This window comes from Dipteris shenzhenensis, chromosome 3 (assembly GCF_047967505.1).
Source record: "Dipteris shenzhenensis isolate YYH24624 ecotype China chromosome 3, Dip_SZ_1.0, whole genome shotgun sequence".
NCBI lineage: Eukaryota > Viridiplantae > Streptophyta > Polypodiopsida > Gleicheniales > Dipteridaceae > Dipteris > Dipteris shenzhenensis.
In genome coordinates this window covers 21140885-21167747 of record NC_141598.1, presented here as the reverse complement: position 1 = coordinate 21167747, position 26863 = coordinate 21140885, and the positions used below count along the sequence as shown (strand labels likewise).

Sequence of the window (26863 nt, the reverse complement as noted above, 5' to 3'; positions counted from 1 at the left end):
ACATTGAGAGTGATTATGAGGTGTTTTCTTAAACGAATTATTTTTCGACACTTTTTTAAGGTAATAACAGGGGTACAAAGGATGTCCGTGAATAAGAAAATTTATGTTATGTAAAATTCAATGAGTGACTATTCTATATATTTTTATGATAAAGGGATCTAGTTCTAGTGAAAATACAAGTGTAAAAACCATGTTTCCTAAAGAAATACAATTCTTTAAATCTCTTGAAAAACACGCTCGGATAAACTTGCTCATAGGTTTTTGCTTGTAAAATTGACGCATCCCCATGGTCATACTCCCTGACTCGGTACAAATAAGTGATGACCTGAAATGCAACATCTAGCTGTAATGCGGATGACCCAAACTCAGCCTGAAGGATCTGGTGAGGAATGGATGGCTTACCGCGAATCATCTGTGACAGCATGAGAACCTGTAGCCACTCCACACGAATCCACTCTATATCTGACAAGTCTGGGCCCCCAGCAAGGGCTGCCATACATCCCTGCTGGGTGGACCAAGGAGTCAAAAAGCAGCCCCTTGGTCCATGGATCCTGAAAGTGCGAGCAGAAGCACTGCCTCTCTAGTCTAGCCAATAAAGCGTATCCTGTGCCCAAGCGTGCCTGCATCGTGGGTCTCAGTGTGAAGATGGGTCCGGAGAAGACAACCCCAAGATACATGTATGATAGGCAATGATGTGGCATGGTCAGCCAGTTTACTGACGTGACAGACCTACATGTGTGGCTCGTGGCATGCAGATTGTCCGTGCTGACATGGCAATTAACCAGATCAGTTTACCAATCTAGCTAACCAAACCACAGTGGTTAACTTTTGTTAAAGATGCAGTTACAGCTGACCAGTCTAGTTAGTCTGACCAGACTGTAGCCAATTAGTCAGTAGTTAGTTACTCTGGTTAGAGACTCAGTTACATACCAACTAGTCTGTTTAACTAACTAGACCAGAGAAAGCCAGTCTGGTTAGTGTAACCAGACAGTTACCCATCCAGTTACTCCCCAACAAAAAAAGACAGTTGCGGAGACAGATTTGATCTGTTAGGTTTCCATCTATCTGTCAGTTGATTCCTCTCAGAAAATACCAGATTACACAGAACATCAGACATTTGCAGAAATAAAGAGATTTGCATGCTTTTTGAGCAGAGAAAGAGGGGTCAGATGCATTCTGAAAGTCATTTGCAGTAACGAGAAAAGGGCACTCAGCTTGAGGTTATGCCTAGATCTTGACAGTCAGTCTTTGGCACGAATCTGGGCTGAGTTGTGAGTGCATTATACCTCTTATTGAGGTATTTCCAGTTTGGAAAAAAAACAGGCTGAGTGCATTGGTTGCATATACTCTATGTAAGAATTTGCAAATCTCAGGGAAAGTTGCAGAGAAATGGCTTCACAGCAGGATGCCATACCCTCCCATGAGGATAGTGCCAGGAATGATCAAGCTATGAAAGAGCAGAGTGTGCAGTTAAAGATTGAGGCAAGTTACAGACATTTACTAGCACAGCTCATGGAAGCCAGAAGGGATCCATTGTTTCGCAGGCTCGTAAATCCTCATGCAGAGGAAGAGTAGCAGAGAGTTTCTTTTGAGAAAACCCAGAGGGTGACAGCCAAAAAGAGATCCCTGGACACAGTTCCTGTTCTTCCTGTAGATGGTGTTTCCAGGAAGAGCAAGAAACCTCGAAAAGAGGACAGCAAAAAGAGGAAAGCAGGTAGTTAGGAAAGGAGTACGCCTTCCAAGAAGATAAAGGCTAATTATCATCATAGCTCTTTAATTTCCCCTTCTTCTTCTAGCTCTACCTCTTCATCCTCATCATCGTCTTCTTCTGGATCATTGAAGCCAAAACATAAGAAGAAGAAGAAGTCAAGCAAGAAAGCAAAGACCAAGGAGTTTAAATAAGGTGGGAAGTTTGTCGGGTTTGCAAATTTTAATGGCCAGTATGGCTAAACAGAAAAAGCCATGCAGTTTATTAGACAGTTTGATGCAGCTTTTGGCACAGAGAAATTTTATGAGTCTTCGAAGCTGCGCATGGTTAGTTTACACCTGACAACAACGGCTAGTGCATGGTGGAGCGCGCATAGACTACAGCCGGTGCTGCTCCAAGAAAGTGGAAAGGCTTCAAAAAAGCCTTCTATAAACAGTTTATGCCCAAGTAGTTCAAAGACCATGTCCTTGTTGCTTGGGACAGCTTGCATATGGATGCAAGAGATACAGGAGAGGCCTACAACCAGAAATTTTGGGATACATTTTTGCAAATCACTCCTTTGAATAAGGTCTCGAAGAAGACCCAGGTAAGAAAGTACATGTCTAGTCTCACGCTAAAGATACAGGCTGTGGTTAATACCCAGCAACATAAGGGCATACATGATATCATGCATGCAGCCACTGTGGCGATCTTAATGTCTATGCAGGATCCCACCAGAGTGCCTTCTCTTTTTGCCGGGACAGCAGACAAGAAAAAGACAGCCACACCTCAATCTGAGAGAAAGGAGTTTCCCAAGGCTCAAAAGAGGGAATTTCAGCCTCAGAAGCAGAGGGCAAACAAAGTACCAAAAGCTTACAAGGGCAAACCCCAGTTTTCCCATGAGCAGATAGCCAGGTTTCACAAAGAGGGGAAATGTTTCAGGTGTGGGAAGGAAGGGCGTGTGGCTGCTCAGTGCTCGGAGCCTTCGGGTTCTAGGGAGTAGAGAAAGCCACCAAGATAGCAAAAGCCGATGGCAAGAGGAATTCCGGACATTTTGGGCCGAGTAACAAATCCAGAGGAAAGAGAGTTGCTGCTCTCTTGGGACAAGATAAGAGACAAGATGGTGCTTATATTGTTTGATCCTGGGGTTACAGATAACTTTATCTCAGAGGATTGAGCCCTGAGGTTGGGGATAAAGACGAAGGAGTTGGGCAGGGCTCTGGATGCTGACCAGATGTTTTGTGGGAACCCTATGCCAGTTACTCCCCTAATAGGGAAGCTTTGTCTTCATGTGCAAAACTATGTTGATCAGGAAGACTTCTTCATCTCCCCACTAAAACATCATGACGTGGTTTTGGGTATGCCTTGGTTCCATCGCAAGGCATATGCAGCGTGTGGTTGCCAGGAATAGAGGGGAGACCATCCCTATTGTATCAAATATTTCAGTTGGACAAGCAATAAAGTCTACAGTTTCAGCATATATGGGTTTTATAAAAGAAAGAGATGTTGAATTGCATGCTGAAATGAAAGAAGCAGATAAGGATAAAATTTAGTTTCTTGTAAACTTTAAAGATTGTTTTTCTAACACTTGCCAGGGGAGTTACCCCCTGAAAGACGTGAAGATCATGGCATAGAACTCATTCCTTGTAGTGAGCCACCTAATAGGCCCCCATATAGAGTTAGTGCAACTCAACGAGAAGAAATCATGGTCCAGGTGTAGGACTTGTTGTCCAAGGTGTTGATTCAGCCCAGCTCCTCTCCATTTTGCTCCCTTGTACTGCTTGTATAGAAGAAAGAGGGCTCATTTCGTATGTGCGTTGACTATCGCGCGCTGAACAAAATGACCATCAAGAACAGATTCCCAATTCCGCGCATCGATGATGTGCTGGACTAGTTAAATGGGGCTTCAGTTTTCAGCAGGATAGACTTAAAGAGTGGTTGTCACCAAGTGAGGATACAGCCATAGGATGTGCATAGGAGAACGTTTTGCACTACTTTTGGATTGTATGAATATCTAGTGATGCGTTTAGGGTTAACAAATGCCCCCGTTGCTTTCAACAGAATGATGGATCGTATCTTCGCCCTTAGAGACAGCTCACAGGAACCTTCTTCGATGACATCATTATTTTCTCCAAGTCTGAAGAAGAGCATAACATAAGGAACATCTTGTTATGGATTTCCAAGAGCTGCAAAATGACCAGCTCTATGCAAACAACAAGAAGAGTGAATTATTTTTGGAAGAGATCCTTCAGATTGGAAAAAGTACCTACCACTAGTGGAGTTTGCATATAATAATATAGTTCACTGCTTCGCAAGGAAAGCCCCCTTTGAGGTAATCTATGGGAAGGTGATTCTGCTACCTATCCTGAGGACTAAAGATGAAATATTTGTAGCTGATCAGTTTGTCAAAGACCTCGAAACAGCTTTCAGCCAAGTCTGGACAGCAATTGAAAGGTCTCAAGAAAGCATAAGAAGGCTGCAGATAAGCATAGGAGACAGTTAGATCTCAAGGAAGGGGATTGGGTGCTTTTGATATTCGAGAAAACTAGGCTCCACAAGCTAAAGGGCAAGCAAAAAGTGTAGGCAAAGTTATCTCCTAGATACTATGGCCCTTTTCAGGGTTACAGAAGAGATTAATGAGGTTACATACAGGTTGGCACTGCCAGACCATTGAATGATTCACAATGCTTTTCATTTGAGTCTCCTAAAGAAATTTCAAGGACCGGAGCCTACAAAGTATCAACCCACATGGGTCCACAAACATCTCTATGAATCAAATAGAGCTTGTGTGATTCACCAAATGTCCCATCCTTGGGAAATGCAGAACGGTGCATTTTTCCAAGCAAGCAAGCTTCACAGAGAGGCTTTAAAGGCATATGCTTTTTTTTTTTTTTGCAAAAAGAGATTTCTATTAAGTATTAAAGAAAAACTGTTAGAGCAAGCTCCATACGGGATACATCATGCAATGCACGAAAAGCTCAAGAGCAAAAAAGAAAGGATTGAGGCTGATAGTGCCATCTCAATCCGGTAGAAACCTCCGAGAAAAAGGGAGAATTCCTCCAAACTCGAAGAAAAATAGTCCTTCTAGAAGAGGCTGCCCATGAAGGGCCCTGCATGCTAGCCCATATGGCTATCAAAGTGTGAACTGTGTCAGTCCAAATACCCGTGAACACCTGTGATGGGTGTATTTGGGTGCCATCCAAGGCCTCAGTACATCTCGCTCTCCAAATGTGCCAAGAGGAAATGCTAGCCAAAATCTCCCAAGAGGTGTCCACTGAAGCATGAGAAGCTCTGAAGGGAGTAAGTGGTACATCCTGAAGAGAGCAAGGTTCTATCACTTGCCGACGGACCGAGAGTGCCCAAGAAGAAGGCTCACCCTCATAAAACACCTGGGGCCCGGTAAGGGATAACCATGCGACCGAGCCCCAAGTCATGAAGAAAGGGGAAGTGTGAAAGATGCTGAGTATCCAAGCAACCCCTTTCTAAACAGTCCTCGCCTGACTGTAGTCCCAAAGGCAATGTTGCACTGACTCCTTTGGAGAATGACATCGAGGACAAGTGGGATCAGCCCCAAATCGTGATCTCCACAGGTTCACTGCAATCCCTACATGAATAGAAAGCCAAAAGAAAAGAGTGATCTTTCTATTTCTGAGGGATTTCCAGAGCCTCTTCCAGAAATTTCTACGCAAATCTGCGGTGATGAAGAAACTTTCCCAATGGGGGGCTCTGGAGGGAATCCAACCCCTACTGTTCAGCTGAAATCTCCTGGCATTACCAACCGTGAAATGAAAAAAGGGAATCCCCCTCTCTCGGTGCCCATGATCTATCCACTCCCACTCTCCTGGGTCCCACTGCAAGCACCTGATAGGTGCACCTCCATATAACCACAACCTCCAGGATCCCAAGGCCAAGAGCAGAGGGTCGGGGTCTGGGACTCATGCCTGGGCAGGAACCTTGGAAGGATTTCTTTTTTGGACGCATTCAGGCTTGCACACCAACCTTGGGAGATGATTGGGTGGATAGCCTTCGTTGGATTTTCACTTCCGCCCCTCTCAGATCTCCTGCCTCTCCTCTCATGACTACCATCCTGAAAGCTTGGGGGAGCTTTAGGAACACTCTTCGAAGGATTCCACCTTCTACCGTCGAAGAGATTGATAGGCAGCCGATCATTTGGAATGATAGTATTCTTGACAAGCATGCCAGACCACTGGGCACTTCCCATTACATGCAGTGGTCTAAATGGGAGAGAGGCCCCGCCTACACAGTAGGCACTTGGAAAGCTTTTATCAGGCTACCTGAGGATCAGAGACTGCAGTCCGTGAGTCACCTCAAAGGGGTAGCACGCAGGATTCAGCAGATAGGTGCAGCCATCCCGGTGGAATGGACAGTTGAGTTGCCTATTACTTCCACCACTTGGATGGGAGCCTTTTCGAGGACATCAGTTGATCGCTCTCCGAGGTCTCGGGGAAGACGCACTGGTCTTTGACGTTGGGGATGGAGGTTTACTCTCTACATCCAAGGATGGCATTCTTCTTGAGGTTGCCTTTCAGCCTGTCAGGATTGCTGGTTTTGTGGACCATGGAGCGGGCTTGCAGTGGTCTAACCACCACCTTACAAAGCAATGCCTTGCACTGCAAGTCCGGGCATATGCATTTTTGGAAGATCAACAACCATACCATCCTTATGTAACTTCACCAGAGCGCCAAAGTTGAGGTGTCCAAACCTCTCATGCCTCAAACGAGTATCTGCCATGGTAGAAGTATCAACATCATAGGCATCTGCATCTACATCTACAAGTCCAGTGTCAAGTCTGTAGAGCCTTCTAGCTAATGTCCTAGTCAACACCATGGTCAGGCATGTGTAGCATCATAGACCACACACTGAACACCATCAAAGAGAACCTGATAGCCACAAGTAGCTATGGCTGAAATCTAGATAAGGTTCTTGCGAATGCTTGGAACATAAAGCACATTGTCCAGAGTGACTAGACCACCAGAAACAGAAGTCATGGCAACTTGCCCAATGCCTTTCACTGTATATGATTCATTATTGGCACATGTAACTGTCCCCCCCTTAGATGCATGCTCAAGTGAGAGAAATAACTTCCTACAGGAAGTGATGTGCTTGCTAGCGTCAGTATCAAAAAACCAGGCATCAGATACATTAGAAACTGTCATGCAGGCATCATGAATATCAGGATTATACTGACATGTAACAAGAAAAGACCAATGCTGGTCATGTGCAAAATTAGCTGACTCATGTCGATCATCTGGACTAGGAGAACCAGATACTGCAAGACTAGACTGTTTCTTATTCTTCTCAGATTCAATTCTCTTCCTGCATTCAGAAATGTCATGCCCAGGTTTCCTGCAATAGTTGTTTCATTAGTGTTGATGGTGATGACCTTCATTCTCCGAGGTGAATCCTTATATTGTGGCTATCACAAAAAACCTGTAGTGACTTCAATCACCTTATGGGCTCTTTGTTGTGTTTGAGGTTAATATCATGGGATTGCATAAGGACAAAAGTCTGTGAGAAGGACAACCCTGTTCCCCTCACCCCTCACACACACCAAAACAAAAAAAGTATTGATGAAGGATACCGATACATCGATTAGAGACCGAATAGAAAGAAATAAGGAAAGAAATAAAATTTATTTAAAATATTTTGCACTTGAGAAGAGGGTGAATTCTCATATTTGGATGCCATTTACCTCACTTGAAGTGAGTGTGCTCTGAAAAATCAGGAAGTGCCATTGATTTGAGGTTTGACCAAAGGGTCTATGAGACTGTAAGAACATGATACAATTAGCTGAAATGGTGGAGACAAGTACCTGTGACCTGACAGAAGACAGCAAAAGGCTGCTGCTCCCCACTCCCTCCTGCTACCCTCCTCGCTGCTCCCTCCCTCCCCTCCTTGCTGCTTCCTCCCTCCCCCCAACCCTCGACTCCCCTCCTTCTCTTCCGCTGCTGCAGCCCCCCCTGCGCGCTGCCTCCTCCCCCCTGCGCGCTACCTCCTCCCCCCTGCGCGCTGCCTCCCCCTTGCGCGCTACCTCCTCCCCCCTGCGCGCTGCCTCCTCCCTCCCCCCCCCCTGCCTGCTGCTCCCCCCTGCGCACTGCCTCCTCCCTCCCCTCCCCCTTGCCTGCTGCTCCCCCCTGCGCTGCTGCAGCACTCCCCCCCTCCCCGCTGCTGCCAGCCCCCCCCTGCGTTGCTTCAGCCCCCCCTCGCTGCTGCCAGCCCCTCCCCCTCCCTCTCCTCCACTCCTCCTCTCCTCTTTCCTCCCCTCCTCTTCCTTCTTCCTCTCCCTTTGCTGCCCCCTCTTCTTCCTCTCCTCTATCCTCCCCTCTTGCTGACGACTCCTCTCCTTGCTCATTCCTCTCTCTCTCCTTCCTTTCACCCTCTCCCCTCATTTGGAGTACCCCTATTTTTGTTAGGGGTCTCCTGGGCTTCAAGAAAGCGGAAGGAGTTCTTTTTTTGGTTTTGAATCAGCCTTTCCCACCTCGTTGACGAATGGGTTCCCATTCAATCAACCCGTTACCGCCCACACCGGCCGAGAGAACCGTCACTTTCTCAAAAGACGAGCTGCAGCAGCTGCAAAAGGATTTGGAGCATTTGTGTTCCACGACTCTCTTCGCGCGCATCCATGGCTCCCATGCCTCCAGGTCACAAGCTAGAGACTGGATGCTTGCGGCACTTCCCCAGGAGCTCGCCCCCCACCTTAAGGATGTTCGTTTGTTGGGACGAGGTTTCTTTCAGGTGTGCCTAGATTCCCCGGACGTCACGAGAGACCTGCTACAGGCCGGTTTTTTTTTTCTAGGCACAGAAGGATTTTTTTGTTTCCCTTTCAATTGGGCTTTGACCCAGTTGAAGAGGACAAGCAGGGAGTTTCTGTTTTCATCAGATTCCCTGGTCTTCCCTCAGTTTATCACCGGCTACTTTCAATTATTGGCGAGAGGTTTGGTGTGGTAGCAGAGATCCCCCCTCTTCTTGGCGAACCCTCTTCGGCTGCTGAGGTGGTCAGGATGGATGGGGTACCTAGGGTTAGGGTCATTGTCCAGGACCCCAATATTTCAGATGACCACATCATGCTACAGCGACCCGATGGGTCCTTCTTCCACCAGAGATTTGAGGTTGCAGGTCGGCAGGACCAGTGCAGGATTTGCAGATCCTCAAGGCACTTCGCCAGAGATTGCCCAAAGAAGAAAAAGAGGCCCAGAAAGCAACTAGCTCGTACGAGCTTATGACAGAGAGCTGGAGCGGGACCTATCGCTCCACAGGCACTGCCTCAGACACGGGCTCCCCCCCCTACTAGGGCTACCCGAGTCCGTCCTACACCTCGCACCATCTCTGGCCCATGGTGGGTTCCAGTCGCGGTTAGGCCCTCTACTTCAGATCACACATCCACCGCTTCGGAGGCTACCCCCTTGGAGCTTCGGGAGGAGACTAGTGTTCAGGAGCCTTGTTCGACCCCATCCCTGGATCAGGCTGTATCTTCCTCAGCAGCCCAGGTTGTTGGCACCTCCTCCGCAGCACTTCTTGATCAGGATCCAGTACAGGTGCCTCCTTCTTTGGATAGAGGGAAGGGGGTCTTACATTCTACCCCTGCTTCGGTAGGAATCCTTCGTACTCCCTCCCTAGGACTTGGCGCAGCGGAACTCCTTTTTTGCTTTGGAGGACCTCTCTGAACTCCCAGATGATGATTTTGTACCTTCTACTTTCGGAGAGCCAGTTATAGGCATCCCTTGTGAGAGATCCTTCTCTCTCTCACCTGTGGACTTTCCTCCCCTTGGACCTCGTGTGTATGGCAGGAGGTCAGCTCTGGTGGAGGGTTCTTTTTCCGCCACCAGGTCGGGTAAGGTATTCCAACCCGCTTCCTCCCACCGATGAGGATAGCGAGTTGGAATATACAGGGATTGGGCAACATCCGTCATCGTCGTCGCAGACAGCTGTTCAGGAATCAGCTCCATCTAGGTGTTTCAGGTGGTTCCCTAGACATTCTTTTTCTTCAGGAACACAAATTGGATGTCAGAGATTGCTCCAAGTCAGGTAAGCTGCTTTCAGGCCGGACTTTTTGGCTTCCTGCCTTGGGAACCAGAGGAGGTACATGCATATCAATTTCAGATTCTATTCTCCCTCTGATCATTGGACACGGCACCATAACCCCCTCCAGGGCCCAATGGGTTTCACTTCTGATTGATGGATGTAAGGTTGGTTTGCTCAACCTCTATGCTCCGAACAACAGAGGGGACCGTGTTCTGTTCTGGAAAGAGTTGCTTTCGTGGGCTGACATTGTAGATTCATGGATTATTGGAGGTGACTTCAACATGGTTGAGGCACCTTCTGATAAGCAAGGAGGCAGAGAAGGTGGTATTCATTTCCTCGAGAGAGCAGCTTGGGATGCCTTCTTATTCAGGTTCAGTGGCAGAGATGTTGGTCAGATGATGCATTTCATATTCAGTCTCAGTCACTTTTGTTTTCATGGTCGAACCATAGGGTGCATATGCCTATCCATGCTCGGATTGACAGATTCTATGTGGATGACTAAGCTCTTGATAGAGGGGGGACAGTTTGCATTGCACCTGGTGTTTCCACTTCCGACCATTTTCCAGTAGTTCTGTCCATCTCAGAGACCCATCTGAGAGGACGGTCTCACAGTATCAGGATCCCCGATGCCTTATACACGGATGAAACTCTCACAGAGGCAGTCTTGGAGATCTGGGTTTCTCACATGCAGGGGGGGTGGCCGGTCCTTCACATGTGGCCACAGCACTTGCCAGTATCTGCGACTTTTATCACTCCGTTGCTAGTGCTCGGCGAGGTGAGGTACTCAGGCGGGAGGTTGGTATCCACCGACAGTTGGCAGCCTTGCAGAGGGAGGAGCAGAGACGACCATCAGATGCTTGGATACAGGAGCGCCTTGCTGCGGCAAGGGCTCACTTGCAGACATTGCTTGATCAGAGAGCAAAGTATGCCTTCCATGCACGGGAGTCATTTTGGATACAGATGGGAGGGAGAGTCAATAAACACTTTTTCTCTACACTCGGTCCCAGACATAGTAGAGAGAGTGTCAGGCAGCTTATTGACTCTGACGGCGTTTTGCAGTCTCATCCGAATACCGTCTTGCACTTAGCGACAGCTTTCTATGCCTCCCTCCTTTCCGCAGATCCTGACACACAGGCCAAAGATGTGGCTAGAGAGGAAGTTTGGCAGAGTTTACCTGTATTGGTCTCACCAGAGATGATATGCTTACTTGATGCACGCTTTACCAACACAGAATTCAAGTCTGCCCTCTCCGCCCTTCATAAGGGGAAATGCCCTGGTTCTGATGGTATTACTCCTTCTTTCTTTATAGCCTTTTGGGATATGATAGGTGATCCTATTACTTCAGCCCTACAGGGCATTTGGGACTCAGGTGAGATGCCTGACTCACTAACTGAGGGACTCATACACCTTATCCCGAAAGGTGGCAATAGGAAATTTGTATCCCATTGGAGACTCATCACTCTGTTGGGCGCTCTATACAAAATCCTTGCCAAGGCGATCAGCATCCGATTGCAGCCCCTTCTTCCAGACCTCATCCATGATACTCAGACAGGCTTTGTGCATGGCAGGAGCATATTTGACAATATCTTTTCCTTTTGGGAAGCCACTGAGTGGGCTATGCAGAGTGGGCAGAGGTTGGCAGTTCTACTCCTGGACTTTGAGAAAGCCTATGACAGAGTAGATTGGGGCTTTCTTGAGGGCACTCTTCTACGTTTTGGTTTTTCAGATGCATGGATTAGAGGGGTGGCCTCCCTTTATAGATCAGCTCACAGCCAGGTTTTGATTGGAGGGATAAGGGGTGACATATTTCAGATTTCAGATTTCCAGATCAGTTCGTCAGGGATGCCCTTTAGCCCCCTTTCTCTTTTTTTTTGTGGCAGAAGCTATGAGTATCTTCCTTAGATCTCAGGCTGAGCTTTTTGGGCTGAGATTACCCTTGAGACAGGAGCAGGAGCTTCTTGACTGTGAGTTGGCTGATGACACTACTATTTTTATTGAGGCCTCTTCGCAGTCACTTGATTCTTTCCGGACAGCCTTGAATATTTTTTGCTCAGCTGTAGGGGCACACATTAACTGGCATAAATCCTTCGGCTTTTGGATCAATGATGAGGAAACTTCAGACTGGGGAGCTGACCTTGGCTTTTCCTGGATTCAGAGGGGTGTTCCTGTCAGATATCTGGGATGCCAGGTAGGGTTGGGCATCTCTCCAGCACAGCAGTTTGCCCTAGTACTAGAAAGTATAGGGAAAAAGCTACTTTTTTGGAGCTCAGCCCAACTCGACCTTGCCTCTAGAGTTGTGGTAGTGAACCAGGTTCTTTTGGCCACCACTTGGTTTGTGTGTTCTTGCTGGTGCTGGTCTAGGGATTGCATCACTCAGCTCATTAGACCAGTCAGGAATTTTTCATGGAGTGGACTTGATGGCACAGCAGATGTTGCAGCGAGGGTGGCCTGGGAGACCATTATTCTCCCTACATCTGAAGGGGGCCTTAACATCATTGACCCGGACTTGCAGTGCAGGGCATTGCTTTGTAAGGTGGTGGTGAGGGGACTCATGCCTGGGCAGGAACCTTGGAAGGATTTCTTTTTTGGATGCATTCAGGCTTGCACACCAACCTTGGGAGATGATTGGGTGGACAACCCAAGATGGATTTTTACTTCAGTCCCTCTCAGATCTCCTGCCTCTCCTCTCATGTCTGCCATCCTGAAAGCTTGGGGGAGCTTCAAGAACACTCTTCGAAGGGTTCCACCCTCTACCCTAGAAGAGATTGATAGGCAGCCAGTCATTTGGAATGATAGTATACTTGATGAGCATGGCAAACCATTGGGCACTTCCCATTACATGCAGTAGTCTAGATGGGAGAGAGGCCCCGCCTACACAGTAGGTACTTGGAAGGCATTTATCAGGCTACATGAGGATCAGAGACTACAGTCTCCGTGAGTCACCTCGGAGGGGTAGCATGCAGGGTTCAGCAGATAGATGCAGCCATCCCGGTGGAATGGATAGTTGAGTTGCCTATTACTTCCACCACTTGGATGGGAGCTTTTTCGAGGACAGCAGTTCCTCTACAGGTGATCGCTCTTCGAGGTCTCGGAGAAGATGCATTGGTCTTTGATGTTGGGGATGGAGGTATACTCTCTAGATCCACGGATGATATTCTTCTAGAGGTTGCCTTTCAGCCTGTCAGGATTGCTGGTTTTGTGAACCATGGAGCGAGCTTGGAGTGGTACTTAGACCCCGACCCTCTGCTTTTGGCCTTGGGATCTTGGAGGTTGTGGTTGTATGGAGGTGCACCTATCAGGTGCTTGCAGTGGGACCCAGGAGAGTGGGAGTGGATAGATCATGGGCACCGAGAGAGGGGAATTCCCTTTTTTCATTTCACGGTTGGTAATGCTAGGAGATTTCAGTTGAACAGTAGGGGTTGGGTTCCCTCCAGAGCCCCCATTGGGACAGCTTCTTCATCACTGCAAATTTGCGTAGGAATTTCTGGAGGAGGCTCTGGAAATCCCTCAGAAATAGAAAGGTCACTCTTTTCTTTTGGCTTTCTATTCATGGAGGGATTGCAGTGAACCTGTGGAGATCACGTTTTGGGGCTAATCCCACTTGCCCTTGCTGTCATTCTGTAGAGGAGTCAATGCGACATTGCCTTTGGGACTGCAGCCAGGCGAGGACTATTTGGAAAGGGGTTGCGAGGATACTCAGCGTTTTTCATACTTCCCCTTTCTTCATGACTTGGGGCTCGGTCGCATGGTTATCCATCACTGGGCCCCAGGTGTTTTATGAAGGTGAGCCTTCTTCTTGGGCACTCTTGGTCCGCCGGCAGGTAATAGAGCCCTGCTCTCTTCAGGATGTACCACTTACTCCCTTTAGGGCTTCTCATGCTTCAGTGGACACCTCTTGGGAGATCTTGGCTAGCATTGCCTCTTGGCACATTTGAAGAGCCAGATGTACAGAGGCCTTGGATGGCACCCAGATACACCCTTCACAGGTGTTCATGGGAATTTGGATTGACACGGTTTACACTTTGATAGCCATTTGGGCCAGCATGTAGGGCCCTTCACAGGCAGCCTCTTCTAGAAGGACTGTATTTCTTCGAGTTTGGAAGGGTTCTCCCTTTTTCTCGGAGGTTTCTACTGGATTGAGATGGCACTATCAGCCCCAATTCTTTCTTTTTGGCTCTTGAGCTTTTCATGCATTGCATGGTGTATCCCGTATGGAGCTTGCTCTAACGGTTTTCTTTAATACTTAATAGAAGTCTCTTTTTGGGAAAAAAAAAAAAGTACCTATGACAATGTGTTGACACATTACATGGAGAGTGACCTTCTGATAGCCATTAAGTTTCATGAAAGAGAAGAAACCATAAATTTTGTTGCTTATGACAGTGGAGATGTATGTCTTTCAGGATGCAATCAACTTCGTAAGATTTAACTTCACAGTGGATGTTCTTATGTATGATTCCCAGTCCAAGGTGACAAACTTTAGCCTCGCGCTTCTAACATACTTTGGCAGCAACCACAAAAACCGGATGCAGTATTTTATCTCCTAGTAATACAAAGTAGGAAAAGGCACAGTCCATCCAAATGGCCACCTTTTTCTTTAAGTTGCTCTATGTACAACATTTGTAGTATCTTCTCGTCTTGGTTTGGTAAGAATAGTCCTGGATACGTTTAGTTGGGGAACATCTCATTGCTAGATCAGAATTTTTGTCAAATATTTTAGACTAATGATCCATTTCTTTAAGATGATTGGATTACGTTTGTGCATTCTGAATTGAATTTTGTCAAATATTTTAGGCTATGGTCAATTTCTTCAAGATGATTGGATTATATTTGTGCATTCTGAATTGTTAGTAAGTTGTTTGTTGACATTTTGCAGGGTGAAAGATTATTGCATAAAGAAGAGATTTAGATGGAATGATTGCCTTGCCAAAAGTGCTTGCAAGGAGAGTGAGTACTATGAAGATTTGCTGAACTATCTACGCAAGAATTTAGCGGTGTGCATTCTAAGCCAAAATAGTTTCTTCCGTAAATGTGTGGCATTTATGTGAAGTTCATTCAGCTCACTTGTTTTACATCTACAGTAGCTCAAACAGACAAGTTCTCAGCAGGATTTCTTTTTAAAGATGTGCTCATATGCCACACAAACATACATGTGCGTATGTATGTGTGTGCATGCAAGCCTGAATGTCCCCCCCCCCCCCAAAGAGAAGAAAAAAAAAAAGAAGAAAGTAAAACACAACACACATTTTTAATATTTTTTGGGTGAAATCCATTTATATTTAGAAAACACAAACACACTTTTTTTTTTGTGTGTAAAAGAGAGATTTCATTCAGAAAAATGTACATTCGTAGCTGTCCAAAGTGGAACAGCTACTAGAAGCAGTAATAAAAGGCTTACTAAGTGGGCCATAGGAAGGTCTCCAAGGGAATGAGCATTCTGAAGAGACCGATGCAAAGAAGATAAAAAATAAGGAAAGATATCCACCAAAGAGTGCTCATATAGTCAAATGCTATGAGCACGATACGACTAGAGAGCCCAATAGCGACGCGAGGAGAAGAAGTGATCATAGTCCGGCATAGCAGCACGTCTGCCAAACAATCAAAATTGCTTGCCATTATTTGGATGCCAAAAGTGATTCCATGGTCCTGGATCCAAGGCCATGGAAGCAATAAGTGATTAAAAAAACCTTTGGACCATTTCCCATTTTGTGCATGTCATCCTTGCACAGCGGTCATGCTAGTCTTCTCTAAACACAACACACACACACAACTTTTTGTGTGTAGAAGCACCTTTTAGTAAGAAGAATGTACATTCATAATTGTCTCAAAACGAGACAGCTACTACTTGGAACTAAAAGTGGTAGTAAAATACTTCTAGCTGGGCCAAAGGAAGGTCTATAAAACGCACACACAGATGCATACACGCAGCATATAGGCTCTATGTGTATAGCAGTACAATTATATCCAAGAATTTGGTCCACTATGCCATTGTGTATAGCAATACAATTATATCCAAGAATTTGGTCCACTATGCCATTGTGTGATTGCATTCATCGATCCAATTCATTGATGAAAAGCCAAATAGTGTTTGAAATAAGGGCATTCTTGCCTGTTGCTGATATCAAAGCAGCCTGCTTATAACTTTTTGTTCAATTTCAGTCTATCCACTAGGTGCCGATTCAGCCAGTGCCCTTTCATGTAGCCTGCAAGTAGATTTTCTTAATTCTTGCAGGGCATTTTTCTTTGCCGGTGTTGCCCATTGTTTCTTCCCAGGTGAGTAGGATGAAATTCAACAATTAGGCATGGCGAGAAATTTTGGACACTATGAGTCCAAAGTGCAAGAAGCAAAAAACAGCCATCTCTGCGTCCCTCCTTGCTCCCCTCAGCCTCTCCCTCCCTCTCTGTTAGCCTCTCTCTCCCTCTCCCTCTCCCTCTCCCTCGCTCCCCTCTCCCTTCTCCCTCCCCCTCTCTCCCCCTCTCTCCCCCTCTGCTCCCTCCTTCTCCCTCTCCTATCAGGAGGGATATGGAGATAGCAAAAAATAGCTATCTCCGCGTTGCTTCATGCTCCCCTCAGCCTTTCCCTCCCTCTCTGTTAGCCCCTCTCCCTCCCTCCCCTCAACCTCTCCCCCCCCCTCTCTCCCCCTTTGCCCCCTCCTCCTCCCTCTCTAGTCAGGCTCCTTCTCCCTCTCTAGTCAGCCTCTCCCTCCCTTTCTATTAGCCTCCCTCCCTCCCCTCATCCTCTCTCTCCCTCCCCCTCTCTCCCCCTCTGCTCCCTCCTCCCTCTCTAGTTAGTCAGCTCCAGAATTTGGCTGCTCCAAAAAATGAATTTTAGCTCCAGGTTTTGGCTGCTACGAAAAATGATTTCGATCTGGGAAGTGTTCACCAAAATGAAATTCAGCTCTAGGCTTTGGCTGCTCCAAAAAAACAATTTTCATCTAGGCTATTGCTCGAAATGAATTACAGCTCCAAGCTTTGGCTGCTCCAAAAAAAGAATCTCGGCTCTAGGCTTTGGTTGCGCCAAAAAATGAAATTTATCTTGGAAGTGCTGCTGCTGCAAAACGAAATACAGCTCCAGGCTTTGGCTGCTCAACCTTTGCCAAATGATGAACAGCTCTTCATTGGTTTGAATCTGCCTTCCATCCTTGATTGACGAATGACAACTTATTCAGTAAATCCTTGTCCACTTCCACCGGCTATGTGAACATGTATTTGTTCAAAAGACAAGCTGCTGCAGTTACAAAAGGATGTGGAGCTCGAGAGCTCCACCACACTTTTCGCTTGCACCATGTGTCCCACCCTTTTCGATCATAGGCTAGGGACTGGATGTTTTCGGCCTTGCGCTTTGACCTCTCCCAACACCTCATTGACATTCGACTTTTGGGACGAGGATGGCTTTTGACACTCCTGGATCTATGAGCACTGTGCTCAATGTCAACTCTTTGACGCTTGGTTCCAAGAAGATTTTCTTCAAGCCCTTCTCCCTTGGATTCGACCAAGAAGGGGAGGACAAGTAGACAATGACTCTCTTCATCAAATTTCTAGGTCTACCCCAAGTGCATCATCAGCTCCTTGCCATGATCGGAGGTACTTTTGGAGTGGTCACTGAGATCCCCCCAATTCCTGGTTTACCCTCTTAAACAGAAGAGATGCTCAGATCAGATGGGGTTCATTGTCTCTGATCCTAACATTTCTAATGATCGTATCATGCTTCAGTGCTTGGATGGCTCTCTCTTTTAGCAGAAATTTAAGATCGCGGGTTGGCAAGACCAGCGTTAGATATGCAGGGTCTTTGGGTGGCTAGTGATGCTCCCGTCTCATTGACATTCTTTTTATTTAGGAATACAAATTGGATGCTAGAGATTGTGCAAATCAGGTAAATTGCTTTTTATCACACTTTTGGGCCGCTTGCTTTGGGCACCTAGGGAGGAACTTGTATTTCAATTTCATATTTTTTTCCTTTCCCTGGTAGTTGGACATGGTGTCATCATACCCTCTAGGCACAGTGGATCATTCTTTTGATTGGGGAATGTAAGGTTGGCGTCCTCAACCTTTATGCTCCCAACAATAGAGTGGATCATGTCCTTTCATGGAGAGAGCTTCCCTCTTGGGCTCCCATTGTAGATTCATGGGTCATTGGAGGTGATATCAACATGGTGGAGTTGCCTTTTGATAAGAAGGGAGGTAGAGAGGGTGGCATTCACACTCTAGAGAGTGCAGCTTAGGATGCCTTCATTTTTTGGGTCAGTGGCAGAGATATTTGGTTTGATGATGTCTTTCACACTCAGTCACAGTCACACTTGTATTCATGATTGAATAGGAGAATGTAGATGCCTATTCATGCATGCATTGATAGATTTTATATTGATGATTGGGCATTGGATGGAGGTGGCTCAATAGCATCGCTCCAGAAGTTTCTACCTCATATCATTTTCTGGTGGTTTTGATGGTTTTTGAGCCCCAATTGAGAGGCCAATCTGTCAGTATCAGGATTCCGGATGTCTTTATGCAGAGGAGGATCTCACAGAGGCAGCTTTTGCAAATTTGGGTTTCTCAGATGTAGGGGGGTGTGCTCTGCCTTACCTGTGGAAGCATATCCCTTTTTTATATTAGTGATGTGAGATTTTTAGAAAGGAGGTTGGTATTTGTCAGCAGTTGGCAGCCATACAGAGGGAGGAGCAAAAACGGCCTACTGATGCTTGGATTCAAAAGTGCCTTGCTGCAGCAAGGGTTTACCATAGATCAGATACCTGTTAGATTAGAGATCAGAGTATGCCTTTCATGCACGTGAGTCATTTTGGACTCAAATGGGAGGTAGAGTCAATAAATACTTTTTCTCTATGTTGGACCTGAGACATTGTAGAGAGTGTTTTGCAACAGCTAATTGACTTGGATGGGGTTTCGCAATGAGATCCTGATACCGTCTTGCATATAGCTACTGATTTTTATGCCTCCCTACTCTCAGCAAATTCTAACAAAGTGGCTAGAGATGATGCCAGATATGCCGTATGACTATGTATCCCCGTGTCAGTGCAACCAAGTATGCGAGCATCACTTAATACACCCTTCACCAATACGGAATACAAGACTGCACCCTTTGTCCTTCATAAAGGCAAGTGTTTGGGTTTATATGAACTTACACCTTCTTTTTTTATTACTTTTTGAAATCAAATTGGGGGCATGTTACCTTAGCACTGCAGGGCATTTGGGACTCTGGACCTCTATGCCTGATTCACTTACAGAGGGTCTCACATCTTATTCCTAAGAGAGGCCGTAGAAATTTGATTCACAATGGAGGTCAATCGCTCTCTTGGATACTTGCTACAAAATTCTGGCTAAAGTGTTTGCAGCCATTCTTCCAAATCTTATTCATGATATGCAGATGAGATTTGTGCATGGTAGAAGCATTTTTAATTATATATCTCATTTTTGGGAGGCTTTGACTTGGGCCATACAAAGCAGCAAGAGGCTGGCCATTCTACTCTTGGATTTTCATATGACAGGGTAGACCGGGATTTTTTAGAAGGCACCCTTCTTCATTTTGGTTTTTCAGATGCATGGATTAGAGGGGTCTTTGTACAGATCAGCCTACAGCCAGGTGCTTATTAGACGAGTAAGGGGAGAGAGATTTCAGATTTCCATATCATTCCCCTAGGGATGCCCTCTAGCCCCCTTTCTTTCTTTGTTTGTGGCTGTAGCTATGAGTATCTTTATTAGATCTCAAGCGGATATGTTGGGGCTGCAACTTCTTCTAAGACAAGAGAAAGAGCTCCTAGATAGTGAGTTGGCGGAGAAGTGGACAAATTGGTATGACAGATGCTTTAGCCAGGGTGGAGTGAGAGACCTTGATACTTCCCATGTGGGAAGGAGGTCTCAATAACATAGATCTAGATTTGTAGTGCAGGACCTTGCTTTGCAAAATTGTGGTAAGGGGACTTATGCATGGGCAAGAGTCATGGCAAGATATCTTTATTCACTGCATACGGTTTGTACCAGATGGATCTTTACTTCATCTCATCTCAGATCTCCCTTCTCTCCTCTTATGGTTGCTATCATGAAAGCTTGGTCTAACTTCAATCGAGAATCCCCCCCCCTACTCCTCTAGAAGAGATTGACAGACAACCCATCATGTGGAATGATAGCATACTTGATGAGCATGTCAGACCAATTGGCACTTCTCCTTAAATCCAGTGAGAAAGGTCTTGCCTCTTCTGTGGCATCCTAGAAAGCTTTCATAAAACTTTCTAAGGATCATAAATTACAATTGGCAAGTCACGTTAGAGAAAGTATAGAGAGAATTCAACAAATTGATGCAACCATACCCATGGATTGGGTTGACATAGATGACATGCATGTTTCTTGGATGGGGGCTTTCATAAGGATAGGTATGCTAATATAGGTCATTGCACTACGACACATGGCATGCATGTTTCTTGCACTACGACAGGCGGATGAGGATGCCTTGGGCTTGGATGTTCAGATAGAGGGTAGGCTATCTAGATTTGGACATGATATTCCATTGGGATTTCCTTTTCAGCCTGTTACGATCTTGGGTTATGTGTAGCACGGCTCGGATTCACAATTGCACCTAGACCAAGACCCTTTTCTTCTCTCTTTGGGCTCGTGGGGGATTTCACTCTATAGAGGAGTGCCCATAAAGCTTTTACAGTGGGAGATAAGCCTTGCTCATAACCTTGCAAAATTGAATGTGTCATTAGATGACTCTATCCTACCCTTGGGGGGGTGATTTGAAGACATGGCCATAAGTATTGTGGGAAAATAGAATTTCAAGTGTGGGAGAAGATAGGTGTAGGTTTTATTGGGACAAATTTTTGCCTTGCTTTTAGGTTGCTTCAGTTGCTATTAAATTAGGATCTAGTGAAGCTCAAAACTTTTTAGTTACTCCATGTTCAATGATGGATGTGCTTATTAATTCTAACCTCATGCCACTTGTGAGCAAATAATTCTTATTAATTCTAACCTCATGTCAATTAAGAGCAATGAATGCGTATTAATGCTTTCCTCATGTTACTCAAGAGCAATGAAATGCAAGCTTTAATATGAGGGTTTTAATTATCTCGAGTTGTTTTCAATATCGACTTGAACATGTCATCTTGACCCTTGAGTTTTGGTTTTGAAAGACTCAACATCTATTCTAAAATTTGTTAGTTTCTTGTCTTTCACGTTTCCAGATTATGGCAGATTTAAAAAGGTTTGGCCTTAGTATCATTCTCATTTGACTCTACTATGCTCCATATTGATTAGTACATATGTATAGGTGCTATGCTCCATATGATCAGTACCTATTTGCGTGTGCAAGGGAACTTTCCTATCCATTCTATTAAAAAAAGGGAAGCAAGAAGTTGAAAGCATCCAAGCAAAAAGTGGATGCATTTTCTTGAAGGTTGTGACACTTAATATTGAGAACTATCAAAAGTTTATGAAATCATAACCTCCCTGTTTAATCTTCTCAGTGAGCGTTGTTTGTTTTATAAACTTGAAAACCTGAGAAACAATTTGTGCGTAGTGGAAAATAGAAAAACTTAAACACTAAAGGCTTCCAAAGCGTTGTTGAAAGGTTAAATAATTGTACTCGTGATGGTTTATGTGGGGGCATATATAGGGGCCCCTATTTCCTCTCTCTAACTCAGTTCATTCATACAAAACAATAATCGATTCAGAATACAGCCATAAGGTCTTCTAAGAATGTGGAATTTACCCCAGGTAATCATTAGAACAGCAAGGGAGGGGCTGGAGGGACCTCGTTGAAGCATGAGAAAGAACTCTTTAGGCCCCTCCTTTTTATAGGGGAGGGGTGGGGGCTCCAAAAATGGAATGGGGCTGGAAAGTCCAATTGGAACTGAGGAGAACTGGCCAAGGATTTGGTGAGAAGACAAGTGTTTGGTAGGTTGGGGTCAAGTGTTTGAACAAGAGGCAAAGTCATTGAAGGGAGGGGCAAATGTTTGGATTTCTGAAGACAAGTGGTGCAGGTGGTTGGAGCATGGCCTCCCACGTGTTAGCTCACCCCCCTTGCATGCATGCTGTATGTCATGGATGACTGCCATTTGTCAAGGGCAATTGCATGGATGCCACATGTCACCGCAGCCAAATGTCAGCCTTGTCACATACCGAGGCATTCAAACATGCAAACCTTTCTGATTATTGTCAGAATTTAATTGTGATGGCTCTCTGTTGTCATTCTTTAAAGGTCTGCAATCTTGGGTGTTTAGTTCAACATGTCTATTTTTGGAAAATACCTCTAAAATTAGCAACTTTTCTAAAATTACTATGCGAGTTTTCCTTATCTATCCTTACATTTAATGCAATGCCTATTTTTAGGAGTCTTTAAAATAAAAGTACATGTCTATGAGACTTTTTCAGGAACTTTTGTTGACTGAAATAGTCTCCCAATTAAGGTTCTTGATATATTTTCTAGACATCATTTATAAAATTACAACAAAATTTGCTTTTGTTCAAAGAGGTGACGTAAGTGTATCTTTTAAAAAAAGACAAACAATGGACAAACCACACGAAACACATGCACAACATACACAAGTGCATCACACACATGTGCATGTAGGGGACCTGGGGGGTACATACACAATTATATTGCTGTGTTGGGTGTAATCTTGCCTCTACCAAACATATGCTGAAATTGCATTGCTGGCTCCGGGTGTAGTTCGTAGACTCAGTTACTCGTCGATTCTTAAACATGAGAACTAATAATAACACCATGATATGTCAGAATGCAAATGTAGAATTGTAGCTAGTCTTGGTAGTTGATATAGTTGAGGTAATTGTACACAAATTGATGTGATTCCAAAGAATTATGGGTGAATTGTCAATTGCTTTAGCAGAATAGAGGGTCAGTAGTTGGCTGAGAGGGCAGATCATTTTCTATTTCAATTGTAGAGCTGTTGGCAGGCTCAAGAAAGGGTTTATTTGTCAGAAAATCCATGCTCCACCCTTTGGACATCCAGCGTAAATGAATCTTGATGTGTTTCATCCCGGCGTAGAACACTAGGTTCTTTGCAATTTTTATGCAACTCTGGTTGTCTGGTAGATCACTTTGGATGACCTTCATGTCTTCCGGGATCCAACTCAGCCATAAAGACTCGCATGATGCCATACGTGCTCATTGATACTATGCTTCCATCGAAGGAAGAGACACAATAACTTGCTTCTTGCTGAGCCATGAGATGGCCCTTGCACCTATTACAAAGCAATATCTAGAAGTGCATCGTGCAGTGTCCTTGTCTCCCACCCAGTCTCAATCACAATAAATATGTAAGTCGATTCCCAAAGGATAACCATTTGTGACGTTCATAGGTCAGGTGATCCGTCTTTAAGCCACGTGGTTGCACATGTCGATTGCTGATGTGGTGATTAGTTAACATGTGGCAGTCGGCTATGCTAACACATGGCAATCAATATGTAATGACATGGTAGATTGACTTGCAAACTTAGTAGTTGGGTATGTTGATTGGGTAGTTTGGCTGCACACATCTTGCGAATGTGGCAGCTGGACCAAGTCAATTGACCTAGAGCCCTCCTGGGCTATATAAAGAGAGGGTTGTATCATCCTTTTCACAATCATTGGGTGCGTGCGCAACATGAGTGCTCTAGTGTGTGCCATCTTGTATCTCGCCTTAGGAAGGAGCATTGGAGGCTACTAAAATCCAATAGGAAGCCCTTCAAAGGCCAACCTATGTCTCATTTGGGAAGAAGGTAGTGATTTGTGTTTATTCTTTAAGGGCACTGAGGGTCAGTCACTCTTGAAGACTGAATTTGACATGATTGACCTTGGACGTTGCATTATTTTCTTGGGATAGAGGTGTATCAGGATAATAATGACATTTTCATTTCATAGCAATATTATTTAAGGGAGGTTCTTGAGTCTTATCAGATGGAGCATTGCAGACCCGCTTCCACTTCAATGGAGGTACATGGGAGATTGTCCATTGAAGACACATTTCCACTCGTGGACGTCATAGATACTTGTGGAGATATTGGGGCTTGATTGACAGCCTGTTTTATTTGTCCAACACGAGACCCAACATCAGATTTGCAGTTGGGCTTCTGAGTTAGTCCTCTACCAAGTCGCATTCCAATCAAAGAGTCCAATGTTCAATGTTCCGACAAAGCAGTCATGTTCAGCATTATTTAGTTTCAAGGAAAGATTGTCAGAAAAGACATCAGTCTTGCTTTATTGTCCACCCAAGGAGAATTATTTAGACATCAGGAAACACATGAGTCCCTTATGATGCTAATTTGGAATCGGACTACCACATTAGTCTAGAATTGGACATTGAGGGGTAATGTTAGAGAATCAATGCTGCACCCTCTGGGCATTCATGTAGATCTAGATGCTCAACATGCAAGGCCCCGATATCAGGAGAAGCTACAGAGCAATAGGATAAAGTGAAAAAGTTAGCCATTGCTGGCTGAGGTGTAGATGGTGAGGCAGTGTATGGCCTTCCTAGGCGTTGGTGGGCCCTGTTAAGGCCCAAGATATACATCAGTAATTGATACTGTCTCTGCAGCCACAAAATAGCCATGACATGTGGCAATTGATTGTGATGATGTGGCAAAGTTGGCTGCATATGTGGCAATCAAGTCTTCTGATGTGGCAGGTCAGCTGCACATGTGCTATTGATGCGGCAGATGGTCCTGCATCAGGTCAGTTGATCTAGAGCCCTCCATGGTCTGTATAAAGAGAGGGCTGCAACCTTGCTTTCCACAACGATTCTACACTTGTGTAGCGTGTCACTTGTGTCATCTCAAGCAATGTGTGTGCTCTAGGTGTGCAACACTTGTCCATCTCCTAGGCTGCTGAAATTCAATATAGAGAGTGTGGCAACTTGTGAAGTTGTGGAGCTTCTTTCAGGGCGTTTAGACAGCCTGTTTTGAGGTCTTCCCGTTCATCTTTATCCTCCTCCTGCCTGTGAACAACCTGTGAGTCCAATTGCTTCTACTTTTGTGCATATGTGCTTTGTGAATTGTCTTACATTGTGCTGTTTACGTGTTTGCTGAGGGTACAACCAGCTCATAGGTTGGTACAAGTTGAGGGCCTTATCAGCTCATAGGCGTACCTTTAACCTGTAGGTGAAAGTTAGTTGTTGTGGGTCAGTTGTATCGCTATAATGCAAATCCATGGTAGTTGAAACAGTTTTCAAGACAAGTTGGCTGATTACAACCGCATGAAAGAAAGAAAAAGGACATCAAATAGGTGATCATCCCCAATTTGGCCTTGGTTTGCAGCATGTATTCAATATAATTATTCTGAAATTCACAGTTTCATTTTCATATCTAGAAGCTTCAATAGAGCTAAATTGATGGTTGTTGGCTTGCCTTCCTCACTGTAGCTCACAAAAATGAGGTAAAGCCTTAAAGGTTTGGATAATGGTGTATTGCTGACTTGGTGTACTTTTTTTGAAACAGCTTTTTCCCTATCACTTAGCAGAATATGTGTGCCGAATTCAGAGGGTGTCCCCTTTCCGGTATTATTGTGACATGCTTTATGAGGTGATGAAAAATGGTATGTGGTGTTCTGGACCTAATTAAGGATTGTTACCCTAATTCATTCACCTTGGGAAAATACTAGATCTGCATGTGAAAACTTTTGCACAATATCATTACTGGAGCTAAACAATAAAGTTAAAAAGTAAACCCTGTTAGGACTTTCTGAAGGATTGCTTGGCTGCAACCACAGCCATACAACATGTAAATACCACCAGCAAAATATCAGCAAACAAATCTGAAATCTGTCAGGTTCTTTTGGAGAGATATAAGTGCAGGACTGCATGCCCAACTGCGTCTCCACCATGATGACACTGACTACACAGGGCTGCATAGAAGACACGTAGGGGAAGAAGGCCCTTGAAAATGCTACAATTCCTACCTGGCAGGGACAACATCTAAGGCCACATCTGAAGTTCTTTTCCACCTTAAGAAAATCTGTTTGGTGTTAATTGGGAAAATTAACAGTTTGGAAGCCACAATTATGGCATTGATTGGTGAGAAGACACATGGACAAAGTCCTTGCTGTAGTGAAGAAGCAGGGGAGAAGATACAAGAGGGGTGGAAGAAAGAGAAACATAAGAGAAGAATGGGAAAAGGAGAAGGATGAGTGGGAGCTGGAACCAATACCAAGGAAAAGATGCAGGCTATGGAAACTGAGCTGCAACAGCTCAAAGAAACGAAGGAGTCACCGGAGCTTTCATGCAAGGCAATGGAGGAGCTAAAATCAGGGAATTAACAGCTAAGGAAGGAAATGGCAGCCATGCAGGGGAAGCACGAGGAAATCATGAAAGGGATGGCCGACAAGTTTACTGAATTCTCACAGCAAATAACCAAGGGAAAGGCAGAGATGCTAGAATGGAAGGAAATAGTCAGAAAGGCACCTCAATAGAAAAATGTCATATTTGATGCTCGAGGAAGACCTGAATGGACTGGCAGTGGGTGACACCCTGATGGACGATGCTGAAGCATTAATTACCAAGAAGGGTTATAATCTAACCTTTGAGGCGGCCTGGAGAGTGGCTAAAGATGATGCACCGACAAGGTCAATGGTGATCAGATTTCGGACTGCAGCAGGTAGACCTACTTCACTGATGGGGACTAGCACATACCTATATTATAACCTCACGCTCTTGCAACAAGAGCATAGAAGGAAGGGTATGAGGCACCAAGACATGAACGGAAATGGGGTGCATACAGTGACAGTAAGGAGAAAAAGGAGGAAGGGGAGAGAGGGATAGAAATAGCACATGTCAGTGTTGGGCCTACGGAGCAGAGGTACAAAACAGATTGAGCATGGTTGTGTGGAACGACACCCTTTGGTTCGGTCCAGCAGGGTTTTCAGAGACCTATACTAATAGAAATGTTATCTTCTACACTGAAACACACGAGAGTCTTGAGAGAGGGCTACCCATAGTGACAAGAGAGTTGGCTCACGGCAGGAAGGAGATGAGGAGAGATAATGGGATGTGAGGTTCTGGGGGTGTAGCAATCTTCCTCAAATTGCATCTGAGATGTGGAAGGAGGGGCGACACATGTCGATACAAGTTCGGTCACCTGATGCAACCGCACGACCGATTTTCATTGCAATATAGTACCCTTCCCTGGATACATCATCCT

At 45.2% G+C, this 26863-nt stretch overlaps 1 protein-coding gene and 1 pseudogene across 8 annotated transcripts in view; one reads left to right on the top strand and one right to left on the bottom strand.

The window, feature by feature from the left end:
- LOC147903504 (FAM91 carboxy-terminus protein) overlaps positions 1-26863 on the top strand; it is a 222079-nt gene that overhangs the window by 75970 nt on the left and 119246 nt on the right. For all 8 annotated transcript variants that reach the window (XM_087399493.1, XM_087399497.1, XM_087399488.1 and 5 more), the window contains exons 5-6: positions 14604-14721; positions 25166-25262. In XM_087399493.1, the coding sequence (XP_087255619.1) occupies positions 14604-14721; positions 25166-25262 (215 nt within the window). The remainder of the gene's footprint in view (positions 1-14603; positions 14722-25165; positions 25263-26863) is intronic.
- Positions 15411-15507, bottom strand: LOC147903506 (U6 spliceosomal RNA; annotated as a pseudogene).